General features: G+C 63.6%; 1 protein-coding gene across 2 annotated transcripts; it reads right to left on the reverse strand.

Annotated features, from left to right (window-relative positions):
• Positions 1–146: 146 nt before the first annotated feature.
• STX1B (syntaxin 1B) lies at positions 147–24668 on the reverse strand. Of its 2 annotated transcripts, none has more exons than XM_068923324.1 (10): positions 24602–24668; positions 8039–8113; positions 6912–7011; positions 6744–6818; positions 5574–5647; positions 5374–5482; positions 5194–5267; positions 4528–4665; positions 3418–3528; positions 147–3225 (listed from the first exon to the last, which is right to left on the reverse strand). In XM_068923324.1, exons 1-10 carry the CDS (start codon positions 24629–24631, stop codon positions 3145–3147), a joined length of 867 nt encoding a protein of 288 aa, XP_068779425.1. In that variant the 5' UTR covers positions 24632–24668; the 3' UTR covers positions 147–3144. The 2 variants fall into 2 exon arrangements, with proteins under 2 accessions (XP_068779425.1, XP_068779426.1); XM_068923325.1 differs by lacking the exon at positions 24602–24668 and adding an exon at positions 24548–24566.
• Between the last annotated feature and the right edge of the window lie 3208 nt (positions 24669–27876).

The raw sequence follows: 27876 nt of genomic DNA on the forward strand, positions 1-27876 counted from the left end.
GTTGGTTGAGACGTTGCAGGGACGGTTGGGTCATTGGGCGGTTGGGTCATTGAGGGGACGGTTGGGTCATTGAGGGGACGGTTGGGTAATTGGGAGGGTGGTTGTGTCATTGAAGGGACGGTTGAGTCATTGAGGGGACAGTTGGGTCATTGAGGGGGTGGTTGGGTCATTGAGGGGACGGTTGGGTAATTGGGAGGGTGGTTGTGTCATTGAAGGGACGGTTGAGTCATTGAGGGGACAGTTGGGTCATTGAGGGGGTGGTTGGGTCATTGAGGGGACAGTTGGGTAATTGGGAGGGTGGTTGTGTCATTGAAGGGACGGTTGAGTCATTGAGGAGACAGTTGGGTCATTGAGGGGGTGGTTGGGTCATTGAGGGGACAGTTGGGTAATTGGGAGGGTGGTTGTGTCATTGAAGGGACGGTTGAGTCATTGAGGGGACAGTTGGGTCATTGAGGGGACAGTTGGGTCATTGAGGGGACGGTTGGGTAATTGGGAGGGTGGTTGTGTCATTGAAGGGACGGTTGAGTCATTGAGGGGACAGTTGGGTCATTGGGGTGGTTGGGTCATTGAGAGGACAGTTGGGTCATTGAGGGGACAGTTCGGTCATTGAAGGGACGGTTGGGTCATTGGGATGGTTGGGTCATTGAAGGGACAGTTGGGTCATTGAGGGGACAGTTGGGTCACTGGGTTAATTGGATCGTTGATGAGGTAGTTGAGTCATTAATGGAGTAGTTACGTCATTGGTGGGGGGGTTGGGTGGGTGACGGGATAGTTGGGTCTTTGGGGGGATGGTTGGGTCATCAATGGTGTGGTTGGGTCATCGATGGGGTAGTTGGGTGGGTGAGGGGGCATTTGAGTCACTGGGGGGGTGTTTGGGTCATTGACGGGGGAGTTGGGGGGGTAATGGGGTAGTTGGGTCATCGGAGGGGTAGTTGGGCGAGCGATTGGCCACTCAGTTCACTAGTTAGTGGGTAGTCACCGGCGATTGGTCGGGCATGACCAGCTGGTCGGCTGGTTGGTCAGGTAGGTGGGTAGAGGGGTAGTGGGTGGCCTGTTGGGTCAGCAGGCGATTGGGTGGGTTGGTCGCGGGTGGAGCCACCGGGTAGTTGGCTGGGCGGTGGCTTAGTTGGATGGGTGGGCGGGTGGGTAGTTAGTAGGGTGGGTGGGTGATGGGTCAGTTGGGCGATGGGTTGGTTGGGTGAAGAGTTGGTTGGTGAGCTGGGTGATGGGTTGGTTGGGTGATAAGTGGGTTGGTTGGGCGATGGGTTGGTTGGGTGATAGATTGGGTGATGAGTGGGTTGGTTGGGTGATGGGTTGGTTGGGCGATGGGTTGGTTGGGTGATGAGTTGGTTGGGCGATGGGTTGGTTGGGTGATGAGTTGGTTGGGCGATGGGTTGGTTGGGTGATGAGTTGGTTGGTTAGCTGGCTGGCTGCATGATCAGCGGGTTAGTTGGGTGGTTGGTTAGCTGGTTGGATGGTGGGCAGACACGTGGGTGGTTAGCTAGTTAGGTGGTTGGTTAATTGGGTGGTCAGCTGGTTAGTACTTTAGATGGGTGGTTAGCTGATCGGATGGGTGGGTGGGTGGTTAGCTGGTTGGATGGCTGGTGAGTTGGTTAGATGAGCAGTTGGCTGGTTGGTTAGCTGGTTGGCTGGTTGGTTAGCTGGTTGGCTGGTTGGTTAGCTGGCTGCATGTGTGGCTGTTGGCTGGTTGGATGTGGGGCTGGTTGGTTAGCTGGTTGGTTGCCTAGCTGGTTAGATGGGTGGTTAGCTGCTTGGATGGGTGGCCAACCGATTGGATGGGTGGCTGGCTGGTTGGTTGGCTGGTTGGTTAGCTGGTCGGCTGGTTGGTTAGCTGGTTAGATGAGGGGTCGTTAGCTGGTCGGATGGGTGGCCACCTGGCTGGTTGGGCGGGTGGTTAGCCGCTCAGATGGGTGGTTAGCGGGTTAGTCGGGCGGGTGATGGCGCCGCCTGGGCCAGCTCCGTGGGGTGGGCGGCGGGAGGGCGCGGGGCCACCTCCGGCCCCACGGCGTCCCCAGCGGACCCCTCCCCCGGGGCCAGGGCAGCCCATGCCCCCGCCCGGGCATGGATCAACCCAACCCACCCCACCCCACGACCCTCTTCCGGGGCCAGCCTGACCCATAGCCCCGTCCAGGGCCACCCTGCGACCCCCCCCTCTAGGGCCAGGCCAAGCTGGCCCGAGCCATGACCCCTTTCTAGGGTCTACACGCCCCCCCAACCCCTCTGTGGGGTCATCCCAACCCAACTGCCCCCCATAACTGTGCTCTAGGGTCAACCCAAGCCGATGTTTGACCTGCCTCTAGGGTTGACCCAACCCAACCCACGATCCCCTTCTAAGGTCAACCCCACCCGTGACCCTTCTCTAGGGCCAGCCCAACCTGTGACCTCACTATAGAGTTGTCCCAACCCAACTGCCCTCATGGTCCCGCTCTAGGGTCAACCCAACCCCTGACCCCTCTCTAGGGTTGACCCAACCCAATGGCCCCCATGGCTCCTCTCTAGGGTCACCCAAGCCAACTGCCCCCAAGGTGCCCCTCTAGGCCCCCCCCCGAACCTCTGCCCCCCCGACCTGTCTTGCCCCCCAAGTAGCCCCCCTCTAGGGCCACCCCGGACACCTCCAGCCCCCGGTGGGACCCAGGTGTCTCTTCCACCCTGGTGCCGGGTCCCGATTCTCTTCCCGGCCTGGCACCACGTTGGCGCCGACCTCGTCCCCGGGCTCCGGGGAGCCCGCGTGGTCCCCCCTGACCGGGCTGCCGGCACCTCCGCCGTGGGGTTCCCCCCTCCCCACCTCACCCCCCCGGGGCCACAAGCGCAGCGCATGGATGGGGCGGCCGCGATGGCGGGTTGGCGGAGGAAGGAGGGAGCGAGGAGGGCCCAGGCGTCCGGGCAGCGAGATGACGGGGATGGATGGAGGCCGATGAGCCGCTTAGATTTGCCGGCCCCGGGCCGGGCCGCCCGGGTCCGCGCTGACCGGACCACGTGCTGTTATGTCCGTTCGCGTGAACAATTGTCTTTTAATTTATTCTTATTCTCGCTTAAATGGTTATTCTCGTTATCGGGGGATGGAGGGGGGGCGGTGGGGGGTGGGGGGGGCGTTAATGACTGAAGCGGGGGCGCGCCGGGGCCCTACAAGCCCAGCGTGCCCCCGATGGAGGAGGCCAAGACCACCCCGAGCACCACGCAACAAATTATGATCATGATTTTCTTCTACGTTACCCCCAAAAAAGGCATCCGGGCAGCGCGGGGAGCAGAGAGGAGAGAAGAGAGGAGCGTTATACGGCGGGAGGGAGGCGGAGGGGGACGGGCGGTGGCCTCCCCGGGGATGGAGGAGGGGGGGGGCCCAGGCGTCCGGGCTCCCGGTCCGTGCCCCCCGCCCCCCAGCCCCGGCCCCTCACTCACCCTCCGGGCCTTGCTCTGGTACTTTACGGCTTTTTTGGTGTCCGACACGGCCCGTTCCACGTAGTCGACCGAGTGCTCCACGTTGTACTCGATGCGGTCGATCATCTCGCCCTGCCAGCCAGATCCCCGCCCTGAGCCGCCCGCTCGGTCCCGGCCCCCTTCCCCGCCATCTCGACCGGTTCTAGGTGTCTCAACGGGTGGGCCCCAGAGGTTTCAACAGCCGCTACGTGAGCCCGTGAGGTGGCTTCAGGAAGGGGCGGTTCTAGGTGACCCAAGGGCCTCTAGGTGCTTTCCAGGGGTTCTAGCTCTTTGTAAGGGGGGGGGTTAGATGAGCCAATGGGCTCTGGGCGCTTGCAACATGCTCTAGATGATGCACCGGGTTCTAGGTGTCTCAATGCCTTGCGGGTCGCCTGATGGGTTCTAGATGAGCCCAGGAGCAGTAGGTTTCCCGATGGGTTCTAGATGATCCAGCGGGCTCTGGTGGGTTTGATGGTTTCTGGATGAGGCAATGATCTCTAGGGGCTTTTTTTTCAGTGGGCTCGAGGTGTTTGCGGTGGGCTCGAGGTGACTTGGCAGGCTCAAGGTGCCTGTCATGGCCTCTAGATGTTTGCAACGGGCCTTACCCGAGCCAGGGGGCTCTGGGTGATTGCAACAGGCTCTAGATGACGCGATGGGCTCTAGGTGGCTCAGTGCGTGCTGGCTGGTGCGAGTGGTCCTAGATGACCCAATGGGCTCTAGCGGTTCTGATGGGTTTTAGGTTATCTAGTGCGCTCTAGATGTTTTCCACGGGCTCTAGGCCTTTGCGATGCGTTCTAGGCAAGCCGGTAGGCTCCAGGTTTTTCCGTGGGTACTAGATGACCTGATGGACTCGCTGTGCTTTGATGGCTCCCAGACAGTCCAACAAGCTCTGGGTGTTTTAGTGGGATCTGGGTGAACCAGGCTGCCCTAGATGTAGCATCTAGATGCGTTCAGTGGGTTCTAGGTGAGCCAATAGGCCTTGGCTGCCTCGATGGGCGCTGGAGGGGTTTTAAGGAAGCCGACACATTTTCTTTACAGTTCAGATAGTCCAGTGGGCTCCAGCCCCCCCACCCCCACCAGGCCCCACCATACCTGGCTCTCTACCAGCATCGCCATGTCCACAAACATGTCGTGCAGCTCCCGGATGCTCGTTTCCAGCTTGATGATCTCGTTGTGTCGCGTCTCGATCTCGTTCAGGGCCTGTTTCGTCATCTGTGAGTCCATCTTGATCTGGCGGGAGGGACAGGGGAGTGGGGGCAGCCGTAGGTCGGGGCGTAGAAGGGCAGCCAATGGCCGCCCCCCCGCCGGCAAAGCTCCCAGGGGCCCCAACAGGCTCTGTGGGTCTGTTTAGGCTCTAGGTAGTTCAGTGGGCTCCAGGTATCTCAATGGGCTCTAAGTGACTTGCTGGTTATTAGGCCACACAGTGATTTAAAGCCTCTCACTCGGTTCTAGGTAACTCAAGAGGCACCAGGAACCTCGACAGGTTTCAGGTACCTCCCTGGGTTCTAAGTACCTCTCCGGGTCTTGGGTGACTTGGTGGTTTCTAGGTGGCGGAGTAATTTGGGGGCATCTCATTGGGTTCTAGGTACCTCAACAGGCTCCAGATACCTCCCTGGGTTCTAGGTACTTCTCCGAATCTTAGGTGACTTGGTGGCTTCTAGGTGACGCAGTGGTGGGGGGGAGGCATCTCACTGGGCTCTAGGTACTGCATTGGGTTCTAGGTGACTCAACAGGCTCTAGGCCCAGGGGCTCACATACGTCATCGGTGAAGATGGCCAGCTTCCCGCTCTCCAGCATGTCCTCCAGCTCCTCGTTGGTGGTGGTCCGGCCGGCTGCGGAGAGACGGGGTGTGGGGGCGGGAGGTGACGGGGCACTCCCCCCCACCACCACCGCGTCCCCCCGCAGACCCCGTTTCCCCCTCGCCCGCCCGGGACCTACTGATCTCCAGCTGCCTCTGGATCCTGTCCTTGCACCGGTCGCGGTACTTGGACTGGGTGGCGTTGTACTCCGTCATCACCTCCACGAACTTGCGGGACAGAGTCGAGTGCTGGGGAGACGGGGGGAGGAGGTGGCGTGGGCGCGGGGGCCGAGGAGGAGGAGGAGGAGGAGGAAGAGGGGCGGCGGGGTGGGGAAGGTACCTGCGTTTTCCGGATGCGCAGGTCGGCCGAGGAGCGGTTCAGCCCTTCCTCCTGCTCGATGCTCTGCTCGATGGCTGCCGGGGGCGGGGGGTGGGAGGGGGGCGGTGGTGTGACCCCCCCCCCAACACCCCTTCCTCCTTTGGCGACCTCACCCGGCGGGTAATTACCGCCAACCTCCCCCCCTTCCCACCCACCCGTCCCATCAAGATGGCTGCCGCTGACCCGCTGCAGTAGGTTGGGCAAGGCGGCTTGCTGCCCTAAACAAGATGGCCGCCCTGGACAAGATGGCCACCCTGGACAAGATGGCCACCCTGGACAAGATGCTTCCTTCCCCCACCCTCCCCAGCCCATGCTCGGCCACCCCACCAAGATGACCACCCCACCAAGATGGCCGCCCCACCAAGATGTCTACCCAGCACAAGGTGACCACCCTGCACAAGGTGACCACCCTGCACAAGATAGCTGCCCCCACCAGGATGGCCACCCCACCAAGATGGCTTCCCAAGCCAAGATGGCTGTCCCGCCAAGATGGTGACCTTGGATAAGCCGTCCAACCCAATCGTGCCACCAAGATGGCCACCCCAGCCAAGATGGCCACTGCATAGGTTGCCATGCCAAAATGGCTACCCCAGCCAAAATGGCCACCCCCCTCCCCACCAGGCAGGCCACCCTACCGAGATGTCCACCCTGGCCAAGGTGTCCACCCTGGACCAGGAGACCACCCTACTAAGATGTCCACCCCAGCCAAGATGGCCAACCCCACTGCATAGGCTGCCATGCCAAGACGGCTACCCCAGCCAAACTGGCCACCCCCCAACGCCATGCAGACCACCCTACTGAGATGTCCACCCCGGCCAAGGTGTCCACCCTAGGACAAGGAGACCAACCTGCTAAGACGGCCACCCCAGCCAAGATGGCCACCCTGGACAAGGAGACCAACCTGCTAAGACGGCCACCCCAGCCAAGATGGCCACCCTGGACAAGGAGACCAACCTGCTAAGACGGCCACCCCAGCCAAGATGGCCACCCTGGACAAGGAGACCACCCCAGCCAAGACGGCCGCCTCGGACCAGGAGACCACCCCACCGAGACGGCCACCCCACCGAGATGGCCGCCCCCCCCGCCGCGCCGAGATGGCCGCCGCGGCCGAGATGGCCGCCGGGCTCTCACCTTTCAACTTGGAGCGCACCTTGTTGGCCGTCTTCTTGATGTCGGCCGTGAGGTCCTCGAGCTCCTGCTTGGTCTCTGCGGGGGGGTGGGGGGGGAGGTGTCACACGCGTGTCGCCCGGCGTGTGGCTGGCGTGACGCCGGCGGGTCACACGCGTGCGGCCGACTCACTCTCGTCGGGGTTGGGGGCGGCCAGGATGGCGCTGTGCTGCTTCTTCACCTGCTCCACGTCCTCCGAGAGCTTCTCGATGCAGCCGCGGATCTCCTCCACCTGCCGCCGCCGGGGCCACACGCGTGTGGGCCGCGGTGGGGGGGGGGGAAGGAGACACGCGGAGGGGCGGGGGGGACGTGTAGGGGAGGGGAAGGGCCCCTAAAGGCTCCAATGGGGGCGTCATGGTCCTCTACAGGGTCCAATGGGGAGGGAAGGTCTCCTATTGGGTCCAATGGGGAGTCATGGTCCTCTACAGGGTCCAATAGGGGTCACAGCCTCATATAGGTCCAATGGGGGGGGTCATGGTCCTCTATAGGGTCCAATAGGGATCACAGCCCCATAGAGGGTCTATTGGGGGTCATGGTCCTCTATAGGGTCCAATAGGGGTCACAGCCCCATAGAGGTCCAGTGGGGGGTCATGGTCCTCTGTAGGGTCCAATAGGGGTCACAGCCCCATAGAGGGTCTATTGGGGGGTCATGGTCCTCTATAGGGTCCAACGGGGAGAGAAGGTCCCCTAGAGGGTCCAATGGGGCATCATGGTCATCTACAGGGTCCAGTAGGGGTCCCAGTCTCATATAGGTCCAATGTGGGAGGGGGGGTCATGGTCCTCTATAGGGTCCAATGAGGGTCCCAGCCCCATAGAGGGTCCAATGGGGGATCGTGGTCCTCTACAGGGTCCAATGGGGAGGAGAAGGTCCCCTAGAGGGTCCAGTGGGGGGGGGTCATGGTCCTCTATGGGGTCCAAGAGGGAGGAAGGTCCCCTAGAGGGTCCAGTGGGGGGGGTCATGGTCCTCTATGGGGTCCAAGAGGGAGGAAGGTCCCCTAGAGGGTCCAGTGGGGGGGGTCATGGTCCTCTACAGGGTCCAATGAGGGTCACAGCCCCGTAGAAGGTCTAAAGGGGGCATCATGGTCCTCTATAGGGTCCAACGGGAGGAGAAGGTGCCGTAGAGGGTCCAGTGGGGGATCGTGGTCCTCTACAGGGTCCAATGAGGGTCACAGCCCTATAGAGGGTCCAGTGGGGGGTTGTGGTCCCCTATAGGGTCTGGGGGGGGGTCCCGGCCCCCCATAGCCCCCGGGAGCCCCGACCTGCTCGAAGAACTCGTCCATGAAGTGGTCGCGGTCGACGTGGACGACCTCCTCCTCATCGTCGCTGTCCTTGGCCTGCGGGGGGCAACCGGGAGGGCCCAGGTGTCCGGGGGGGACCCAGGCGTCCGGGGAGGGGCCCAGGTGTCCAGAGAAGGGGCCCAGGCGTCCGGGGAAGGGGCCCAGGTGTCCGGGAGGGACCCAGGCGTCTGGGGAGGGGCCCAGGTGTCCGGGGAAGGGGCCCAGGTGTTTGGGAGGGACCCAGGTGTCCGGGGAGGGCCCAGGCGTCCGGGGAGGGGCCCAGGTGTCCGGGAGGGACCCAGGCGTCCGGGAGGGACCCAGGTGTCCAGGGGGGGGCCCAGGTGTCCGGGAGGGGCCCAGGCGTCCGGGAGGACCCAGGTGTCCGGGGAGGGACCCAGGTGTCCGGGGAAGGGGCCCAGGTGTCCGGGGAGGGGCCCAGGTGTCCAGGGAGGGGCCCAGGTGTCCGGGAGGGGCCCAGGCGTCCGGGGAAGGGACCCAGGTGTCCGGGAGGGGCCCAGGTGTCCGGGGGGACCCAGGCGTCCGGGGAAGGGACCCAGGTGTCCGGGGGGACCCAGGCGTCCGGGGAAGGGACCCAGGTGTCCGGGAGGGGCCCAGGCGTCCGGGGAAGGGACCCAGGTGTCCGGGGGGGACCCAGGTGTCCGGGAGGGGCCCAGGCATCCAGGAGGACCCAGGTGTCCAGGGGGGGCCCAGGTGTCCTGGAGGGGCCCAGGCGTCCGGGAGGGGCCCAGGTGTCCTGGAGGGGCCCAGGTGTCCGGGAGGGGCCCAGGCGTCCGGGAGGGACCCAGGCGTCCGGGGAAGGGACCCAGGTGTCCGGGAGGGGCCCAGGCGTCCGGGGAAGGGACCCAGGTGTCCGGGGGGGACCCAGGTGTCCGGGAGGGGCCCAGGTGTCCAGGAGGACCCAGGTGTCCAGGGGGGGCCCAGGTGTCCTGGAGGGGCCCAGGCGTCCGGGAGGGGCCCAGGTGTCCTGGAGGGGCCCAGGTGTCCGGGAGGGGCCCAGGCGTCCGGGAGGGACCCAGGCGTCCGGGGGGGGCCCAGGCGTCCGGGAGGGACCCAGGCGTCCGGGAGGGGCCCAGGCGTCCGGGAGGGACCCAGGCGTCCGGGAGGGGCCCAGGCGTCCGGGGGGGCTCCCCTCCCCCCACCCCAACATCCCGGTGCCCCATTGACAGGAACGGAGCCGCTCAGCCATTGGCTGCCTCCCCCAGCTCATTTGCATACAGCCCCACGTGGGGGCCCCCGGGGGGGGGGGAGGGGGCGCTGCGCAGCCATTGGCTGCTGCCATGAGCTCATTTGCCTACGGGGGCAGCGAGGAGCCCTGTGATTGGCCGAGCCCTGTGACTCATCCGCATGGCACGATGCTCCGGCGCTGCCGGCCCCTCTGATTGGCTGCGTGGCCCGGCTCATTTGCATAAAGGAGCCCGCCTCCCTGCTCACCCTAATTTGCATGCCCCTCATTTGCATGGCCCCGCCCCTGCAGCACAGCCCGCCCCCGCGGGATTGGCTGGTTGCAAGCCTCATTTGCATACAGATCTCCACCCACCCGTGCTGGCCCCTGATTGGCTGCCCCGCCCACATCATTTGCATACAGCCCCTCTCCCGGCAGCTCATTGGCTACGTGGGCGCCCTCATTTGCATAGCACGGGAGGGATCCCGGCAGCTGATTGGCAGCTGAGCTCAGGGGGAATCGGCCAATCACAGCGCTCCTTCCTGGGGGGACCCAGGTGTCCGGGACCTGCTCCCTCCCCTCCCCCCACCCCAGGGGGGGACACGCAGCCACACGCGTGTCCGTGTGCACACGGCTGCACACGCCTGCACACGCCTGAACACGCCTGCACACGCCTGCACACGCCTGAACACGCCTGAACACGCCTCGCACACGCCTGCACACGCCTGCACACCCTGCACACGCCAGCACACGCCTGTACACACCTGCACACGCCTGTACACACCTGTACACACCTGCACACACCTGCACACACCTGCACACACCTGTACACACCTGTACACGCCTGCACACGCCTGCACACCCTGCACACGCCTGCACACGCCTGCACACGCCTGAACACGCCTGCACACGCCTCGCACACGCCAGCACACGCCTGCACACCCTGCACACGCCTGCACACGCCTGCACACGCCTGAACACGCCTGAACACGCCTGCACACGCCTGCACACGCCTGCACACCCTGCACACGCCTGCACACGCCTGCACACACCTGTACACACCTGTACACACCCTGCACACACCTGCACACACCTGCACACACCTGTACACACCCTGCACACACCTGTACACACCTGTACACACCTGTACACACCTGTACACACCCTGTACACACCCTGTACACACCTGCACACACCTGCACACACCTGTACACACCTGCACACACCTGTACACACCTGCACACACCCTGCACACACCTGTACACACCTGCACACACCTGCACACACCTGTACACACCTGCACACGCCTGCACACGCCTGTACACACCTGCACACACCTGCACACACCTGTACACACCTGCACACACCTCTACACACCTGCACACACCTGTACACACCTGTACACACCTGCACACACCTGCACACACCTGTACACACCTGCACACACCTGTACACACCTGTACACACCTGTACACACCTGCACACACCTGTACACACCCTGCACACACCTGTACACACCTGCACACACCTGCACACACCTGTACACACCTGCACACACCTGCACACACCTGCACACACCTGCACACACCTGTACACACCCTGTACACACCTGTACACACCTGTACACACCTGTACACACCCTGCACACACCTGCACACACCTGTACACACCTGTACACACCTCTACACACCTGCACACACCTGCACACACCTGTACACACCTGTACACACCTGCACACACCTGCACACACCCTGTACACACCTGCACACACCTGCACACACCTGCACACACCTGCACACACCTGTACACACCCTGCACACACCTGTACACACCTGTACACACCTCTACACACCTGCACACACCTGCACACACCTGTACACACCTGCACACACCTGTACACACCCTGCACACACCCTGCACACACCTGCACACACCTGCACACACCTGTACACACCTGTACACACCTGCACACACCTGCACACACCTGTACACACCTGTACACACCTGCACACACCCTGCACACACCTGCACACACCTGTACACACCTGCACACACCTGTACACACCTGTACACACCTGCACACACCTGCACACACCCTGCACACACCTGCACACACCTGTACACACCTGCACACACCTGTACACACCCTGCACACACCTGTACACACCTGTACACACCTGCACACACCCTGCACACACCTGCACACACCTGCACACGCCTGCACACACCTGTACACACCCTGCACACACCTGTACACACCTGCACACACCTGCACACACCCTGCACACACCTGTACACACCTGCACACCCTGCACACACCTGTACACACCTGTACACACCCTGTACACACCTGTACACACCCTGCACACACCCTGCACACACCTGTACACACCTGCACACCCTGCACACACCTGTACACACCTGTACACACCCTGTACACACCTGTACACACCCTGCACACACCTGCACACACCTGCACACACCTGCACACACCTGTACACACCTGTACACACCTGCACACACCTGTACACACCTGCACACACCTGCACACACCTGTACACACCCTGTACACACCTGTACACACCCTGCACACACCCTGCACACACCTGTACACACCTGCACACACCTGCACACACCCTGCACACACCTGCACACACCTGTACACACCTACACACACCTGCACACACCTGTACACACCTGCACACACCTGCACACACCTGCACACACCCTGCACACACCTGTACACACCCTGTACACACCTGCACACACCTGCACACACCTGCACACACCTGTACACACCCTGCACACACCTGTACACACCTGTACACACCTGCACACACCTGCACACACCTGTACACACACCTGCACACACCTGCACACACCCTGCACACACCCTGCACACACCTGTACACACCTGTACACACCTGCACACACCTGCACACACCTGTACACACCTGTACACACCTGTACACACCCTGTACACACCTGTACACACCCTGTACACACCTGTACACACCCTGCACACACCCTGCACACACCTGTACACACCTGTACACACCTGTACACACCCTGCACACACCTGTACACACCTGCACACACCTGCACACACCTGCACACACCTGTACACACCCTGCACACACCTGTACACACCTGCACACACCTGCACACACCTGTACACACCTGCACACACCTGCACACACCCTGCACACACCTGTACACACCTGCACACACCTGTACACACCTGTACACACCTGTACACACCCTGCACACACCTGCACACACCTGTACACACCTGTACACACCTGCACACACCTGCACACACCTGTACACACCTGTACACACCTGTACACACCTGTACACACCTGCACACACCTGTACACACCCTGCACACACCTGCACACACCTGCACACACCTGCACACACTTGCACACACCTGCACACACCTGTACACACCTGTACACACCCTGTACACACCTGTACACACCTGTACACACCTGTACACACCTGTACACACCTGTACACACCTGCACACACCTGTACACACCTGTACACACCTGCACACACCTGTACACACCTGTACACACCTGTACACACCTGTACACACCTGCACACACCTGCACACACCCTGCACACACCTGTACACACCTGTACACACCTGCACACACCTGTACACACTTGCACACACCTGCACACACCTGTACACACCTGTACACACCTGCACACACCTGCACACACCCTGCACACACCCTGCACACACCTGTACACACCTGTACACACCTGTACACACCTGTACACACCCTGCACACACCTGTACACACCTGCACACACCTGCACACACCTGCACACACCTGTACACACCCTGCACACACCCTGCACACACCTGTACACACCTGCACACACCTGTACACACCTGCACACACCTGCACACACCCTGCACACACCTGTACACACCTGCACACACCTGTACACACCTGTACACACCTGCACACACCCTGCACACACCTGCACACACCTGTACACACCTGTACACACCTGCACACACCTGCACACACCTGTACACACCTGTACACACCTGTACACACCTGTACACACCTGCACACACCTGTACACACCCTGCACACACCTGCACACACCTGTACACACCTGTACACACCTGCACACACCTGCACACACCTGTACACACCCTGTACACACCTGCACACACCTGCACACACCTGCACACACCTGCACACACCTGCACACACCTGTACACACCCTGCACACACCTGTACACACCTGCACACACCTGTACACACCTGCACACACCTGCACACACCCTGCACACACCTGTACACACCTGCACACACCTGTACACACCTGTACACACCTGCACACACCCTGCACACACCTGCACACACCTGTACACACCCTGCACACACCTGCACACACCTGCACACGCCTGCACACACCTGCACACACCTGCACACACCCTGCACACACCTGTACACACCCTGTACACACCTGCACACACCTGTACACACCTGTACACACCTGTACACACCCTGCACACACCTGTACACACCTGTACACACCCTGCACACACCTGCACACACCTGCACACGCCTGCACACACCTGCACACACCTGCACACACCCTGCACACACCTGTACACACCCTGTACACACCTGCACACACCTGCACACACCTGCACACACCTGTACACACCCTGCACACACCCTGCACACACCTGTACACACCTGTACACACCTGCACACACCCTGCACACACCTGCACACACCTGTACACACCCTGCACACACCTGCACACACCTGCACACGCCTGCACACACCTGCACACACCTGCACACACCCTGCACACACCTGTACACACCCTGTACACACCTGCACACACCTGCACACACCTGCACACACCTGTACACACCCTGCACACACCTGTACACACCTGTACACACCTGCACACACCTGTACACACCTGCACACACCTGTACACACCCTGCACACACCTGTACACACCTGCACACACCTGCACACACCTGCACACACCCTGCACACACCTGTACACACCCTGTACACACCTGCACACACCTGCACACACCTGCACACACCTGTACACACCCTGCACACACCTGTACACACCTGTACACACCTGCACACACCTGTACACACCTGTACACACACCTGCACACACCTGCACACACCTGTACACACCTGTACACACCTGTACACACCTGTACACACCCTGCACACACCTGTACACACCTGCACACACCTGCACACACCTGCACACACCTGTACACACCCTGCACACACCCTGCACACACCTGTACACACCTGCACACACCTGTACACACCTGCACACACCTGCACACACCCTGCACACACCTGTACACACCTGCACACACCTGTACACACCTGTACACACCTGCACACACACCTGCACACACCCTGCACACACCTGTACACACCTGCACACACCTGTACACACCTGTACACACCTGCACACACCCTGCACACACCTGCACACACCTGCACACACCTGTACACACCCTGCACACACCTGTACACACCTGTACACACCTGCACACACCTGTACACACCTGTACACACCTGTACACACCCTGCACACACCTGTACACACCTGTACACACCTGTACACACCCTGCACACACCTGTACACACCTGCACACACCTGTACACACCTGTACACACCTGTACACACCCTGCACACACCTGCACACACCCTGCACACACCTGCACACACCTGTACACACCCTGCACACACCTGTACACACCTGCACACACCTGTACACACCCTGCACACACCTGCACACACCTGCACACACCTGCACACACCTGTACACACCCTGCACACACCTGTACACACCTGTACACACCTGCACACACCTGTACACACCTGCACACACCTGTACACACCCTGCACACACCTGTACACACCTGCACACACCTGCACACACCTGCACACACCCTGCACACACCTGTACACACCCTGTACACACCTGCACACACCTGCACACACCTGCACACACCTGTACACACCCTGCACACACCTGTACACACCTGTACACACCTGCACACACCTGTACACACCTGTACACACACCTGCACACACCTGCACACACCTGTACACACCTGTACACACCTGTACACACCTGTACACACCCTGCACACACCTGTACACACCTGCACACACCTGCACACACCTGCACACACCTGTACACACCCTGCACACACCCTGCACACACCTGTACACACCTGCACACACCTGTACACACCTGCACACACCTGCACACACCCTGCACACACCTGTACACACCTGCACACACCTGTACACACCTGTACACACCTGCACACACACCTGCACACACCCTGCACACACCTGTACACACCTGCACACACCTGTACACACCTGTACACACCTGTACACACCTGCACACACCTGTACACACCTGTACACACCTGCACACACACCTGCACACACCTGCACACACCTGTACACACCTGCACACACCTGTACACACCTGCACACACCTGTACACACCTGCACACACCTGCACACACCCTGCACACACCTGTACACACCTGCACACACCTGTACACACCTGTACACACCTGCACACACACCTGCACACACCCTGCACACACCTGCACACACCCTGCACACACCTGCACACACCTGCACACACCTGTACACACCCTGCACACACCTGTACACACCTGTACACACCTGTACACACCTGCACACACCTGTACACACCTGTACACACCTGCACACACCTGTACACACCTGTACACACCTGTACACACCCTGCACACACCTGTACACACCCTGCACACACCTGCACACACCTGCACACACCTGCACACACCCTGCACACACCTGTACACACCTGCACACACCTGTACACACCTGTACACACCTGCACACACACCTGCACACACCCTGCACACACCTGTACACACCTGCACACACCCTGTACACACCTGTACACACCTGCACACACCTGCACACACCTGTACACACCTGTACACACCTGCACACACCTGTACACACCTGCACACCCTGCACACACCTGTACACCCTGCACACACCTGTACACCCTGCACACACCTGCACACACCTGCACACACCTGCACACCCATTGCACACCCCACAGCACGCAGTGCACCCACAGCACCCGGTATTCACCCCATTGCACCCCCCTACACCGACTGCACCCCACAGCACCCAGTGCACCCACAGCACCCAGTGCGCCCCATAGCACCCAGTGCTCACCCCATTGCAGCCCCTGCACCCAGTGCACCCCCCTGCACCCCTCTGCACCCATTGCACACCCCACAGCACCCATTGCACACCCCACAGCACCCAGTGCTTGCCCCATAGCAGCCACTGCACCCATTGCACCCCCCCCGCATCCCTCTGCACCCATTGCACACCCGATAGCACCCACTGCACACCCCACAGCACCCACTGCACCCACTGTACCCCCTGCACCCTTCTGCACCCCTCTGCACCCATTGCACACCCCTCAGCACCCCCTGCACCCCCCTGCACCCTTCTGCACCCCTCTGCACCCAGTGCACACCCCACAGCACCCATTGCACACCCCTGCACCCTTCTGCACCCCTCTGCACCCAGTGCACACCCCACAGCACCCATTGCAGCCCCCTGCACCCTTCTGCACCCCCTGCACCCCTCTGCACCCATTGCACACCCCACAGCACCCACTGCACCCATTGCAGCCCCCTGCACCCTTCTGCACCCCCTGCACCCCTCTGCACCCAGTGCACACCCCACAGCACCCAGTGCTCGCCCCATTGCACCCCCCTGTACCCTTCTGCACCCCCTGCACCCCTCTGCACCCATTGCACACCCCATAGCACCCAGTGCTCGCCCCATAGCAGCCACTGCACCCAGTGCACCCCCCCGCATCCCTCTGCACCCATTGCACACCCCATAGCACCCATTGCACACCCCACAGCACCCAGTGCTCGCCCCATAGCACCCACTGCACCCTTCTGCACCCCCTGCACCCCTCTGCACCCAGTGCACACCCCACAGCACCCACTGCACCCATTGCACCCCCCTGCACCCTTCTGCACCCCTCTGCACCCATTGCACACCCCATAGCACCCAGTGCTCACCCCATAGCAGCCCTTGCACCCAGTGCACCCCCCCGCACACCTCTGCACCCTATAGCACCCAGTGTGCCCCATAGCACCCATTGCTCAGCCCATTGCACCCCCTGGGCCCCATAGCACCCCACAGCACCCATTGCACACCCCACAGCACCCGTTGCACCCCACAGCACCCACTGTGCCCCACAGCACCCGCCGCAAACCCTCATTGACCCCTCTGCACCCCAGCACCCCTTGCACCCATATGCGCCCCACAGCACCCCCGCTGCACCCATTGCCCCCCCTGCACCCACTGCAGCCCCCACGCACCCATCGCAGCCTGCAGCGCCGAGCACCCCTTGCAGAGCCCCCGGCACCCCACAGCACCCACGAGCACCCACTGCAAACCCTCGCTGCACCCATTGCACCCTATAGCACCCAGTGCACCCCTTGCAGCCCCCCTGCACCCCCCCTGCACCCATTGCAGCCCCTGCACCCATTGCACCTCCCTGCACCCCCCTGCACCCATTGCAGCCCCCCTGCACCCATTGCACCTCCCTGCACCCCCCTGCACCCATTGCACCCCCCCTGCACCCATTGCAGCCCCCCCTGCACCCATTGCACCTCCCTGCACCCCCCTGCACCCATTGCAACCCCCCTGCACCCATTGCAGCCCCTGCACCCATTGCAGCCCCCCTGCACCCATTGCACCTCCCTGCACCCCCTGCACCCATTGCACCCCCCGCTGCACCCATTGCAGCCCCCCCGCACCCATTGCACCTCCCTGCACCCCCCTGCACCCATTGCACCCCCCCTGCACCCATTGCAGCCCCTGCACCCATTGCAGAGCCCACTGCACCCCTCTGCACCCATTGCCCCCATAGCCCCCATTGCAGAGCCCAATGCACCCCACAGCACCCATAGGACCCCATAGCACCCCACAGCCCCCAGTGCACCCCATAGCACCCACAGCACCCCCCTGCAGCCATTGCAAACCTCATTGCCCCCCATAGCACCCATTGCACCCTACGGCACCCATCGCAGCATCATGCGCCCATTGCAAACCCCCCTGCCCCCCATAGCACCCTATAGCGCCCATTGCACCCATTGCAAACCCCACTGCCCCTCCTGCACCCATTGCACCCCATAGCACCCATTGCAAGCCCCATAGCACCCCACAGCCCCCCTTGCACCCCACTGCACCCATTGCAGAGCTTATTGCACCCCACTGCACCCACTGCACCCTACAGCACCCATTGCCCTCCACAGCCCCCATTGCACCCCATAGCACCCATTGCAGCACCATGCACCCATTGCAGAGCCCATTGCACCCCCCTGCACCCCATAGCACCCCACTGCCCCCATTGCACCCACTGCAGAGCCCCTGCACCCACTGCAGCATCATGCACCCATTGCAGACCCCTCTGCACCCCATTGCACCCTATGGCACCCATTGCCCCCCACTGCACCCACTGCAGAGCCCCCTGCACCCCAGAGCACCCTAGAGCATCCATTGCACCCCACTGCACCCAGAGCACCCCAGAGCACCCCAGAGCACCCCCTGCACCCATTGCAGAGCCCATTGCACCCCCCCGCACCCACTGCAGCATCATGCACCCATTGCAGCCCCCCACTGCACCCCACAGCACCCATTGCACCCCACTGCCCCCATTGCACCCATTGCAAACCCCACTGCCCCCCGCAGCCCCCGTTGCCCCCCAGAGCACCCAGTGCAGAGCCCCTGCACCCATTGCAGCATCATGCACCCATTGCAGCCCCCCTGCACCCCAGAGCACCCTATGGCACCCATTGCACCCTATGGCACCCATTGCACCCCACTGCACCCATTGCACCCACTGCACCCACTGCAGCCCCCCTGCACCCCAGAGCACCCTATGGCACCCATTGCACCCACTGCACCCCTTGCCCCCCACAGCCCCCACTGTCCCCCTTAGCCCCCAGAGCACCCAGAGCACCCAGAGCACCCCCTGCACCCATTGCAGACCCCCCTGCACCCCACAGCCCCCATTGCAGCATCATGCACCCCAGAGCACCCCAGAGCACCCCACAGCACCCATTGCCCCCCACGGCACCCGTTGCAGAGGCTATTGCACCCCACAGCCCCCAGTGCACTCCATAGCACCCATTGCACCCCCCTGCACCCAGAGCACCCCACAGCACCCCAGAGCACCCCAGAGCACCCAGTGCAGAGCCCCTGCACCCACTGCAGCATCATGCACCCATTGCAGACCCCCCCTGCACCCCAGAGCACCCTATAGCACCCATTGCACCCCCTGCACCCATAGCACCCCACAGCACCCATTGCAGACCCCCCTGCACCCCACAGCCCCCATTGCAGCATCATGCACCCCAGAGCACCCCAGAGCACCCCACAGCACCCATTGCCCCCCACGGCACCCGTTGCAGAGGCTATTGCACCCCACAGCCCCCAGTGCACTCCATAGCACCCATTGCACCCCCCTGCACCCAGAGCACCCCACAGCACCCCAGAGCACCCCAGAGCACCCAGTGCAGAGCCCCTGCACCCACTGCAGCATCATGCACCCATTGCAGACCCCCCCTGCACCCCAGAGCACCCTATAGCACCCATTGCACCCCCTGCACCCATAGCACCCCACAGCACCCATTGCAGAGCCCACTGCACCCCACAGCCCCCATTGCAGCATCATGCACCCCAGAGCACCCCAGAGCACCCAGTGCAGAGCCCCTGCACCCATTGCAGCATCATGCACCCATTGCAGACCCCCCCTGCACCCCAGAGCACCCTATGGCACCCATTGCACCCCCTGCACCCATTGCACCCCACAGCACCCATTGCAGAGCCCACTGCACCCCACAGCCCCCATTGCAGCATCATGCACCCCAGAGCACCCCAGAGCACCCAGTGCAGAGCCCCTGCACCCATTGCAGCATCATGCACCCATTGCAGACCCCCCCTGCACCCCAGAGCACCCTATAGCACCCATTGCACCCCCTGCACCCATAGCACCCCACAGCACCCATTGCAGAGCCCACTGCACCCCACAGCCCCCATTGCAGCATCATGCACCCCAGAGCACCCCAGAGCACCCAGTGCAGAGCCCCTGCACCCACTGCAGCATCATGCACCCATTGCAGACCCCCCCTGCACCCCAGAGCACCCTATAGCACCCATTGCACCCCCTGCACCCATAGCACCCCACAGCACCCATTGCAGAGCCCACTGCACCCCACAGCCCCCATTGCAGCATCATGCACCCCAGAGCACCCCAGAGCACCCAGTGCAGAGCCCCTGCACCCACTGCAGCATCATGCACCCATTGCAGACCCCCCCTGCACCCCAGAGCACCCTATAGCACCCATTGCACCCCCTGCACCCATAGCACCCCACAGCACCCATTGCAGAGCCCACTGCACCCCACAGCCCCCATTGCAGCATCATGCACCCCAGAGCACCCCAGAGCACCCAGTGCAGAGCCCCTGCACCCACTGCAGCATCATGCACCCATTGCAGCCCCCCTGCACCCATTGCACCCCACAGCACCCATTGCAGAACCCACTGCCCCCCACAGCCCCCATAGCACCCCCCAGCACCCATTGCAGCATCAAGCACCCATTGCAAACCCCACCGCCCCCCATAGCACCCTATAGCCCCCACTGCACCCCACTGCACCCATTGCCCCCCGTGCAGAGCCCCTGCACCCACTGCAGCATCCTGCACCCATTGCAGCCCCCCCGGCCCCCATTGCACCCCCCTGCACCCATTGCACCCCCTTCACCCATTGCACCCCACAGCCCCCATTGCAACCCCCCGCACCCATTGCAGCATCATGCACCCATTGCACCCCCCCATTGCACCCATTGCACCCACAGCACCCATTGCAAACCCCCCTGCACCCCATAGCACCCACAGCCCCCATTGCACCCATTGCACACCCCCCCGCACCACATAGCACCCCATAGCACCCCACAGACCCCATTGCACCCCATAGCACCCATTGCAGCATCATGCACCCATTGCACCCCCTGCCCCCCATTGCACCCATTGCACCCACAGCCCCCATTGCACCCCATAGCACCCATTGCACCCCACTGCCCCCATTGCACCCATAGCACCCCACAGCCCCCATAGCACCCCACAACCCCCATTGCACCCCATTGCCCCCATTGCAGCATCATGCACCCACTGCAGCCCCCCCATCCCCCATTGCACCCATTGCACCCACAGCCCCCATTGCACCCCCCTGCACCCCATAGCAACCCATAGCACCCACTGCACCCCATAGCACCCACTGCACCCCATTGCACCCATTGCAACCCCCCCGCACCCACTGCAGCCTCATGCACCCACTGCAGCCCCCCCGCCCCCATTGCACCCATTGCACCCACAGCCCCCATTGCACCCCCCTGCACCCCATAGCAACCCATAGCACCCACTGCACCCCATTGCACCCATTGCAACCCCCCTACACCCATTGCAGCCGCATGCACCCACTGCAGCCCCCCCGCCCCCCATTGCACCCATTGCACCCACAGCCCCCATTGCACCCCATAGCACCCCATAGCAACCCATAGCACCCACTGCACCCCATTGCACCCATTGCAACCCCCCCACACCCATTGCAGCCGCATGCACCCACTGCAGCCCCCCCATCCCCCATTGCACCCATTGCACCCACAGCCCCCATTGCAAACCTCCCTGCACCCCCCCGCACCCCATAGCACCCACTGCACCCCATAGCACCCACTGCACCCCATTGCACCCGTTGCAACCCCCCTGCACCCATTGCAGCCTCATGCACCCACTGCAGCCCCCCCATCCCCCATTGCACCCATTGCACCCACAGCCCCCATTGCACACACCCCCGCACCCCATAGCACCCCCCCGCACCCCATAGCACCCACTGCACCCCATTGCACCCATTGCAACCCCCCCGCACCCATTGCAGCCTCATGCACCCACTGCAGCCCCCCCGCCCCCCATTGCACCCATTGCACCCACAGCCCCCATTGCACCCACAGCCCCCATTGCACCCCCCTGCACCCCATAGCAACCCATAGCACCCACTGCACCCCATTGCACCCACTGCACCCCATTGCACCCATTGCAACCCCCCCGCACCCATTGCAGCCTCATGCACCCACTGCAGCCCCCCCGCCCCCCATTGCACCCATTGCACCCACAGCCCCCATTGCACCCCCCTGCACCCCATAGCAACCCATAGCACCCACTGCACCCCATAGCACCCACTGCACCCCATTGCACCCATTGCAACCCCCCCGCACCCATTGCAGCCTCATGCACCCACTGCCCCCCCATCCCCAATTGCACCCATTGCACCCACAGCCCCCATTGCACCCACAGCCCCCATTGCACCCCCCTGCACCCCCCCGCACCCCATTGCACCCACTGCACCCCATTGCACCCACTGCACCCCATTGCACCCATTGCAACCCCCCCGCACCCACTGCAGCCTCATGCACCCACTGCAGCCCCCCCATCCCCCATTGCACCCATTGCACCCACAGCCCCCATTGCACCCACAGCCCCCATTGCACCCCATAGCAACCCACTGCACCCCATAGCACCCACTGCACCCCATTGCACCCACTGCACCCCATTGCACCCATTGCAACCCCCCCGCACCCATTGCAGCCTCATGCACCCACTGCAGCCCCCCATCCCCCATTGCACCCATTGCACCCACAGCCCCCATTGCACCCACAGCGCCCATTGCACACCCCCCTGCACCCCCCCGCACCCCATAGCACCCACTGCACCCCATTGCACCCATTGCAACCCCCCCCGCACCCATTGCAGCCTCATGCACCCACTGCAGCCCCCCCATCCCCCATTGCACCCATTGCACCCACAGCCCCCATTGCACCCACAGCCCCCATTGCACACCCCCCCGCACCCCATAGCACCCACTGCACCGCATTGCACCCATTGCAACCCCCCCGCACCCACTGCAGCCTCATGCACCCACTGCAGCCCCCCCGCCCCCCATTGCACCCATTGCACCCACAGCCCCCATTGCACCCACAGCCCCCATTGCACCCCCCTGCACCCCATAGCAACCCATAGCACCCACTGCACCCCATAGCACCCACTGCACCCCATTGCACCCATTGCAACCCCCCCGCACCCATTGCAGCCTCATGCACCCACTGCAGCCCCCCCGCCCCCATTGCACCCATTGCACCCACAGCCCCCATTGCACTCACAGCCCCCATTGCACACCCCCCTGCACCCCCCTGCACCCCATAGCACCCACTGCACCCCATTGCACCCATTGCAACCCCCCCGCACCCATTGCAGCCTCATGCACCCACTGCAGCCCCCCCGCCCCCATTGCACCCATTGCACCCACAGCCCCCATTGCACTCACAGCCCCCATTGCACACCCCCCTGCACCCCCCCCGCACCCCATAGCACCCACTGCACCCCATTGCACCCATTGCAACCCCCCCGCACCCACTGCAGCCTCATGCACCCACTGCAGCCCCCCCATCCCCCATTGCACCCATTGCACCCACAGCCCCCATTGCACCCCCCTGCACCCCATAGCACCCACTGCACCCCATTGCACCCATTGCAACCCCCCCGCACCCATTGCAGCCTCATGCACCCACTGCAGCCCCCCCATCCCCCATTGCACCCATTGCACCCACAGCCCCCATTGCACCCACAGCCCCCATTGCACACCCCCCCGCACCCCATAGCACCCACTGCACCCCATTGCACCCATTGCAACCCCCCCGCACCCACTGCAGCCTCATGCACCCACTGCAGCCCCCCGTCCCCATTGCACCCATTGCACCCACAGCCCCCATTGCACCCCCCGCACCCCATAGCAACCCATAGCACCCACTGCACCCCATTGCACCCATTGCAACTCCCCCGCACCCACTGCAGCCTCATGCACCCACTGCAGCCCCCCCGCCCCCCATTGCACCCATTGCACCCACAGCCCCCATTGCACCCACAGCCCCCATTGCACACCCCCCTGCACCCCCCCCGCACCCCATAGCACCCACTGCACCGCATTGCACCCATTGCAACCCCCCCGCACCCACTGCAGCCGCATGCACCCACTGCAGCCCCCCCATTGCAGCCCAGCCCCCCCCAGCCCCCGCCGCAGCCCCCCCGGCCCCCCCGGCAGCACCCACCCGGCGGCGGTGGGTTTCGGGGAGGGGGTTGGGGTGGGGGGGGGGGGGGCTCACGCTGCGCAGCTCCTGCGTCCGGTCCTTCATGGCGGGGCGGCGGCGGGGGCCCAGGCGTCCGGGCGGGGGCGGGGCGGGGGGGGAGGGGGGGCCCCGGCGTCCGGGGGGCTGCGGCGGCGGCGGCGCTGCGCAAAGCGGGGGGGGGGGGGCGGAGGGGGAGGGGGAGCGCCGGCGCCTCGCACGGGGCCCTCGCACGACTGCGGCCCGGACGGCGGGGGCGGCCCCGGCCAGCACCCGCCCGGCCCCCTCGCACGGGGCCCTCGCACGGGGTCTTTGCACGGGGCCCTCGCACGGGGCCCTCGCACGGGGTCTTTGCACGGGGCCCTCGCACGGGGCCCTCGCACGGACCCCTTGCACGATTGCACCTGGTGCATCGGTGCATCGCTGGTGTGCACGCGCCCGGCCTCCTTGCACGGCCCCCTCGCACGGGGTCTTTGCACGGACCCCTTGCACGATTGCACCTGGTGCATTGCGGCATCGCTGGTGTGCACGCGCCCGGTCTCCTTGCACCCCCCTTGCACGCCCCTTGCACGGACCACTTGCACGATTGTACCTGGTGCATTGCTGCATCGCTGGTGTGCACCCGCCCGGTCTCCTTGCACGGCCCTCGCACGGCCCCCTTGCACGCCCCTTGCACGATTGCACCTGGTGCATTGCTGCATCGCTGGTGTGCATGCGCCCGGCCTCCTTGCACGCCCCCTTGCACGGACCCCTTGCACGATTGCACCCAGTGCATCGGTGCATTGCTGGCGTGCACGCGCCCGGTCTCCTTGCACGGCCCCCTCGCACGGGGTCTTTGCACGGACCCCTTGCACGATTGCACCTGGTGCATCAGTGCATCGCTGGTGTGCACGCGCCCGGCCACCTTGCACGGCCCTTGCACGGGGTCTTTGCACGGACCCCTTGCACGATTGCACCCAGTGCATCGGTGCATCGCTGGGGTGCACGCGCCCGGTCTCCTTGCACCCCCCTTGCACGCCCCTTGCACCCCCCTTGCACGCCCCTTGCACGGACCCCTTGCACGATTGCACCCGGTGCATTGATGCATCACTGGTGTGCACACACCTGGTCTCCTTGCACCCCCCTTGCACGCACCTCGCACGCCCCTTGCACGATTGCACCTGGTGCATCGGTGCATCGCTGGCGTGCACCCGCCTGGCCTCCTTGCACGGCCCCCTCACACGGGGTCTTTGCACGGCCCTTGCACGCCCCTTGCACGGACCCCTTGCACGATTGCACCTGGTGCATTGCTGCATCGCTGGTGTGCATGCGCCCGGCCTCCTTGCACCCCCCTCGCACGCCCCTTGCACGGACCCCTTGCACGATTGCACCTGGTGCATTGCTGCATCGCTGGTGTGCACGCGCCCGGCCTCCTTGCACCCCCCTTGCACACCCCTTGCACCCCCCTCGCACGCCCCTTGCACGGACCCCTTGCACGATTGCACCTGGTGCATCGGTGCATCGCTGGCGTGCACGCGCCTGGCCTCCTTGCACCCCCCTTGCACGCCCCCTCGCACGGACCCCTTGCACGATTGCACCTGGTGCATCAGTGCATCGCTGGCGTGCACGTGCCCAGTCTTCTTGCACCCCCCTTGCACGCCCCTCGCACGCCCCTTGCACGATTGCACCTGGTGCATCGGTGCATCGCTGGCGTGCACCCGCCTGGCCTCCTTGCACGGCCCCCTCACACGGGGTCTTTGCACGGATCCCTTGCACGATTGCACCTGGTGCATTGCGGCATCGCTGGTGTGCACACACCTGGTCTCCTTGCACCCCCCTTGCACGCCCCTTGCACGGACCCCTTGCACGATTGCACCTGGTGCATCGGTGCATCGCTGGCGTGCACGTGCCCGGTCTCCTTGCACGGCCCCCTTGCACGAGGTCTTTGCACAGCCCTCACACGCCCCTTGCACGATTGCACCCGGTGCAACAGTGCATCGCTGGTGTGCACCCGCCTGGCCTCCTTGCATCCCTCTTGCACGCCCCTTGCACGGACCCCTTGCACGATTGCACGTGCTGCATTGGTGCATCGCTGGCGTGCACCTGCCCGGTCTCCTTGCACGGCCCTCGCACGGCCCCTTGCTTGCCTTGCACGGACTCTTTGCACGGATCCCTTGCACAATTGCATCAGGTGCATCGGTGCCGCCCCGGCGTGCACCCGCCCGGCCACCTCGCCCGGCCCTCGCACGCCCCTTGCACCGACCCTTTGCACAGACCCCTCGCACGATTGCACCTGGTGCATCGGTGCCGCCCCAGTGTGCACCTGCCCGGCCGCCTCGCACGGGGCTCTTGCACGGGGCCTTTGCACCGACCCTTTGCACAGATCCCTTGCACGCCCCTTGCACGAGGCCCTTGCACGATTGCACCTGGTGTGTTGGTGCAAACCCGGTGTGCACATGCACCCGGCCTCCTTGCACGCCCCTCGCAGGTCCCTTGCACACTTTGCACTGACCCCTTGCACGATTGCAGCCCGTGCATCAGTGCACGCTTGGTGTGCACGCGCCCGGCCTCTTCACTCGTCCCTCGCACGCCCCTTGCACGGACCCCTTGCACGCTCCTTGCACACCTTGCACGGACCCCTGGCACGATTGCACCTAGTGCATTGGTGCACCCTGGTGTGCACGCGCCCGGCCCTCGCACGGGGCCCTTTGCACACCCCTTGCACGCCCTTGCACGGACCCCTCGCACGGACCCCTTGCACGCTCCTTGCATGGACGCCTTGCACGATTGCACCCCTGGCGAGCACGCGCCTGGCCTCCTTGCACACCCCTCGCACGGAGCCCCTTGCATGCTCCTTGCACGGACCCTTTGCACACCCCTTGCACGCACCCCTTGCACAATTGCACCCCGGGCACCGGTGCCTCCCCACCTATGCATGTGCCCGGCCTCCTCGCACGCTCCTTGCACGCCTTGCATGGCCCCCTCGCACGATTGCACCCCGTGCCCTAGTGCAACCCGTGCCTGCACGCCCCCGGCTGCCTCGCACGCCCCTCGCACGCGCCCCTTGCCCGACGGCCCCTCCCGTGCGCCGGTGCCCCGTCCCGTGCACCCGCGGGGCCTCCTTGCACGACTGCACGCCTGGCACGGGCCCCCGGCACGCCGGCAACCCCGTGCGTCGGTGCGCTCCATCCCGTGCACACGCGCACGGCCTCCTTGCACGCTCCTTGCACCCTGCTTGGTCCTTGCACGCTCCTTGCACCCCCCGCAGCTCCTTGCATGCCCCTTGCACACTCCCGGCTCCTTGCACGCCCCTTGCACGTCCCTTGCACGCCCCG

This window comes from Struthio camelus, chromosome 32, assembly GCF_040807025.1.
Source record: "Struthio camelus isolate bStrCam1 chromosome 32, bStrCam1.hap1, whole genome shotgun sequence".
Classification (NCBI taxonomy): domain Eukaryota; kingdom Metazoa; phylum Chordata; class Aves; order Struthioniformes; family Struthionidae; genus Struthio; species Struthio camelus.